The sequence below is a fragment of the Priapulus caudatus genome, unplaced genomic scaffold, assembly GCF_000485595.1.
Source record: "Priapulus caudatus unplaced genomic scaffold, Priapulus_caudatus-5.0.1 Scaffold938, whole genome shotgun sequence".
Classification (NCBI taxonomy): domain Eukaryota; kingdom Metazoa; phylum Priapulida; class Priapulimorpha; order Priapulimorphida; family Priapulidae; genus Priapulus; species Priapulus caudatus.
The window spans coordinates 92,057-97,552 of record NW_014577999.1 but is presented as its reverse complement, the minus strand read 5'-3'; the positions used below and the strand labels follow the sequence as shown (position 1 = coordinate 97,552).

The following is a 5,496-nucleotide window of genomic DNA, read 5'->3' as shown; positions in this document are numbered from 1 at the left end:
ACGCACGCACGCACGCACGCATAGACACGCATGTACGCGCGCATACACGTATCCGTTCACGTGCAATATCGCCAAGGGACATCGTACAAGGACAACGGGTACATCAGAACTGCAGAGCACGTACAGTATACGCGGCTACACCCTCGCTGGCCGACCCACCTACCGCATTACAGCCATAGCAGGCCGGCAGTATAGTGAGTTACCCATAGACAAGCTGTTAGGGACATCTAAGTGTTGGTCGGACGCTCTACGGTGAACTAAGCTGGACTCGGTTCTAACTACGCGGTGCCTATAACCCATCCACGCGCCTACTCGCCAGCAGTGGAGCATAGGTTTCACGGGCTCACGCGTGAAACCAGCTCACGCGACGGACACCAGCTCACACGTGTAACCAGCTCACGCGTGTAACCAGCTCACGTGACGGACACCAGCTCACGCGTGTAACTAGCTCACGTGACGGACACCAGCTCACGCGTGTAACCAGCTCACATGTGACAGACACCAGCTCACGCGTGTAACCAGCTCACATGTGACAGACACCAGCTAACGCCCGGACCGTGGTAAGCACACGGAACGCCTAAACGAACGAAACGCGTGAATTACGCAGCAAGGAAACAACGTTAGCAGCTAATGACAGCGGGAGTGAGGTCGGTACACCCGGCTAATCAGCATTCAATCACCTGCGAGCAGCAACCACAGGTAAGAACTGCTGTCGTATAGCTGTGACGCTGGCGGCAAGAGCGAGATGACGGCGATTAACTATCGACCGTTAGAATTATGGATGCATAAACCCCAGCACCGTCTCTGCACGTCACAAAGCCACGCGAGGTCACCGAAATCTGTGAGCGACCGTCACCGAGTGTGACAACTCGAGAAAATTCTTGAAGATGTTATTCGAAGTCATGGTGGTGTTTTCACATCGGTTCGGTAATCCCAGCACTGTGTAACAGCTAGCGAGTTATACCAGATACTGAAATTTTAGTCGCTATAATAAATAATTCCTGATAAAATATTTGAAGAGAATATTTGATCTGAAGAGATGTCCAACATCAAGATACTATATCTTATATTATATACTATATACTATAGTAATACCGCAACGTATATTACATGCTATATATATACTATAGTAATACTACATCGTATATTACATACTATATACTGTAGTAATACTATATCGTATATTACATGCTATATACTATAGTAATACTACATCGTATATTATATTCTATATATGCTGTAGTAATACTATATAGTATATTATATACTCTATGCTGTAGTGGTACTATAAAGTATTCGGAGCGATACCAAACCTCTAGGGAGAGAGCAAATAAAATAAATAATAATAATAAATATAATAAAATAATAAAAGCTGAGCTGATTAAGGACAAGGGACGGACGTAGCTATACGTACATAACAACGTGCATAATGCAGTGCGGTGGGTCTACGGCTGGCTACACGATTTACACTTTATTTTAGAGTTCTTTGCATTTAATAGACGTTCATTTTACTTGTCTCTTTAATCTAGGAGGGCAGGTGACAGCATACGCTTACGGACGACCCTGTACAGGTTTCTTCTAGACCTGCAGCATGGAGAGTAGGCACAGGCTGCTCGTCCACGGAGCACGTCAGGTAGTACAGGTCGTCGCTAACGGGCAGCAAGTGTTGAAGGGTGCAGCTATGAGACAGTTGGCTGAAGTAACGGCCGGACCAGCAGGGGGCGTCAGCATCGTCGTGAACAGCAACGGTCGCATAGCGGACATTGGCCTTGACTCAGTGGTCACCTCGAAGTACGGCGGTGCCACGTTCGATCGAACGATCAACGCACGAGGGATGTGTGTGCTACCAGGTAGCGCCACTATATACGAATACCCGCTTCATCCTTGTTTCTGCAAGGCACGATCTCATCCAATAACCAAATCCACACTCTTACCCTAACCAAAATCCTCAGTGTAACCTGTATCCTAACCACAATCCTAACCCGAAATTTTACCTTAACCACAATCCTAACCCTAACCACAATCCTAAACCTAACCACAATCCTAACTCTAACCACAATCCTGACTCTAACCAAATTCCTCACCGTAACCTGTACCCTAACCACAATCCTAACCCCCAAATGCTACCTTACCCACAAAGCTAACCCTAACCACAATCCCAACCCCCAAATCCTACCTTACCCACAAAGCTAACCCTAACCACAATCTTAACCCTAACCACAAAGCTAACCCTAACCACAATCTTAATCCTAACCCGTACCCAATAACCGTAACCACAGTTGGTCACCACAGTTCTAATCATAACCCTAATCCTAATCCAGCGTCCTTAGCCAAACAACCCTAACAATAACGCTAACCATAAACCTAACCGTCACCGAATATTTTAACCATGGCCGCAACCCTAACCGCAGTACCAACCCTAACGCTAACTGCATTGTTGATTCTTTTCGCCAGGTCTCGTGGACGGTCACACGCACCCCGTGTGGGCCGGAGATCGGGTGCACGAGTTTGCCATGAAGCTCGCTGGCGCCACCTATATGGAGGTACATGAAGCTGGGGGAGGGATCAACTTCACCGTGAGACACACGAGGGAAGCCTCGGAGGAGGAGCTCTATACCAGCTTGTGCGCCCGACTCAATACGATGATCAAGTCAGGTATAATATATTATAGAAGATCTAACTGACCACGCCTCCGGGTCCCCGCCTTATATATAGCTGTTGGATCGATCAAGCTAGACTGCCATATATGTGTTGTTCACCCGCGCACACCACGTTGTCGACTTCGCAGCACTTCGCTGCCAATCATTGTCTTTTGAGCGTCCTATCACGTCAATGATTGGCTAGAACCGCCTGTCAATCACGTCAGGTCAATTACAGAACGCCTTATCTCTCTCCGACAGCATATAAATACGAAACACATGTAGTAGAAAACTTAAACTTAAAGCCTCTTAAAAGAACGGGGGATCTGGATCTGGATTGCATAATATGCTTTAGAGGTTGGTCGCACTCTCTTAGTTAACTAGTTGTGCAGGTCTCATTCACCAGTTTGTCCCCCTGAGCAGTGGACCAAGTCGACCTCTTTGCTGACGATGAGGGTAGACACTGACAAAATTGTTTACATCCACATTGGTACCTTTACGCCACACTACTGGAGGTGCTCATTTCCATTGTTTCCTTTTCCTTAATTCTGTTCTTTATACGTGTTTTACACATCCCCCATACATCCATTCCTATGGATACTCGCACTACGCACATTTCACTTCTAAATGCATTCCTTCGAAATGGTAACATTCTCTACATCTCTCTCTTCTCCTCCCCCTCCCCCCGCCTCCTCTCTCGCTTCTCTCTCTCTCTTTCTCTCTCTCTCTCTCTCGTCGGTTTCTTCTCTCTCTCTCGTCGGTCTCTCTCTCACCCTCCTCGTCTTATTCCCCTCGTGAATACGTAGAGTATTTCTCCCGGATCATCGGGTCATACACTCTCCTCTCTCTTATCTTTGTCCCTCTCAACCCTCTCTCTCCCTCCTTTCTCCTCTTCATACACTCTCTCTCTCAGTCTCTTTAACACACTCATTCTCTTACCCTCACTATTTCTGCAGTCTCTCTATCTCTCTCACTACTTACTTGGTCATTCACTCACTCATTCACCCCTCTCTTGCTCTCTCACTCACTCACTCACTCACTTATTCTCTTACCTTCTCCCGCCCTCTCCTTCGCTCCCCGTCTTTCACACCCACTCTCTCCCTCTCTCCGCGTCTCGTCACGGTGCGCTCTTCTCCCTCACAAGGTTGCACAGCACAGTACTACACTCTCCCGGTCTTCCTTATTCTCCTCTCGCTCCTCCCCCTCTCTCTCTCTCTCTCTCTCTCTCTCCCTCTCTCATACACTTTCTCTCCCTTTCTACCTCACACTCTCTTTCTCTGCCGGCAGGTACAACTCTAGTGGAGTGTAAGAGTGGATATGGACTGAACGTTGAGACAGAGCTGAAGATGCTGCGTGTGATAGAGCGCGCTCGCCGCGACATGCCCATCGACATCTCTGCCACCTTCTGCGGCGCCCACTCCGTCCCAGAGGGCGCCACCGCCGCGCAGGCGACAGATGACGTCATCGACGTGCAGCTTCCGGCCGTCGGGCGGCTGATGGACAGCGGTCAGCTGCGCGTCGACAACATCGACGTCTTCTGCGAGCGCGGCGTGTTCGACGTCGCGCAGACGCAGCGCATCCTGGCGGCGGGCGCCGCCGTCGGTCTCGCCGCCAACTTCCACGGCGAGGAGCTGTCGCGCCTCGGCAGCGCCGAGATGGGCGCTACCCTGGGCGCGCGCGCCATCTCGCACCTCGAGGAGGTGAGCGACGACGGCGTGGCGGCGATGGCGCGTCAGGGTACGATCGCCGTCGTGTTGCCGACGACGGCGTACGTGCTCGGGCTGCGTCCGCCGCCAGTCCGCGCCATGATCGCCGCCGACGTCGCCGTCGCTCTCGGCAGCGACTTCAATCCGAATGCTCACTGCGTGTCAATGCCGCTAGTGATGAACCTCGCCTGCGTGCTACTGAAGATGTGCATGCAGGAGGCGCTAGCAGCAGCCACCATCAACGCCGCAGCGTCCCTGGGGAGGGCCGACACACAGGGGTCGCTAGAGGTGGGAAAATACGGTGACCTGGTGCTCATAGAGGCGGATAGCTGGGAGCATCTGATCTACCAGATGGGCGGTCACGAGAATCTGATTAAGTACACGGTCAAGGAAGGCGTAGTCATTCACGAAGCGCGAGAATGTGTGTCGTCAATGAACGCCGGTGTGGTGGCAGAAACATCGTGGATATGACATGATAGGTCTAAAGGGTAGCATAACTTCTGTGCATGGAGTGTTGTGCAAATGTTATGACAGCAGAGTAGCTATAATATGATGTTTCTGACAACGAACCCTGAGCTTGTCGCCTTGCTCCCATAATCAAATAACACTACACAGCTAAGCGGCATTGCGGTAATGTCGGGTGTATGTGATTAATGTAAATAAAGGGCTGGGATAATTAATTATCGGGTAAATAGTGAGGCTAATGATGGGCTTGGTGCTAATAACAGTCTTGTTCGTCGGCAAACGAAGTCAATAAATAAGACCTGCGATGGAAAAACATGAGAATGTGACTAAATGATGTATTTATGTTGTAATTGTCATAAGTATGTGTCATTTCCAGTTGTCACTCATGAATTCGTATTTGGCTGCCCTGTGCGTAGATTAATTCACAAGAATCGGGGTGTTTACTGGCACACCTCTAGGTTAGCTTAGAAGCTGATGTGCCTCGTTCGTTGCAAGAACAAGTACACATCAACACGCACACGCACACATGTACGCATCCACACGCACCCGCGTATACACACGCACGCGCCCACAAACACGCGCGCACACACACACACGCGCACACACACGTACACACATAAACGCGCGCGCACACACACACACACACACACACACACACACACACACACACACACACACACACACAC

General features: G+C 49.9%; 1 protein-coding gene across 1 annotated transcript; it reads left to right on the top strand.

Annotated features, from left to right (window-relative positions):
• The first annotated feature begins 548 nt into the window (after positions 1 to 548).
• LOC106814530 (probable imidazolonepropionase) lies at positions 549 to 5,128 on the top strand. Its single transcript, XM_014818845.1, has 4 exons — positions 549 to 699; positions 1,530 to 1,850; positions 2,455 to 2,655; positions 3,927 to 5,128. The coding sequence occupies exons 2-4, from the start codon at positions 1,592 to 1,594 to the stop codon at positions 4,814 to 4,816; spliced, it is 1,350 nt and encodes a 449-aa protein (XP_014674331.1). The 5' UTR covers positions 549 to 699; positions 1,530 to 1,591; the 3' UTR covers positions 4,817 to 5,128.
• The last annotated feature ends 368 nt before the right edge of the window (positions 5,129 to 5,496 follow it).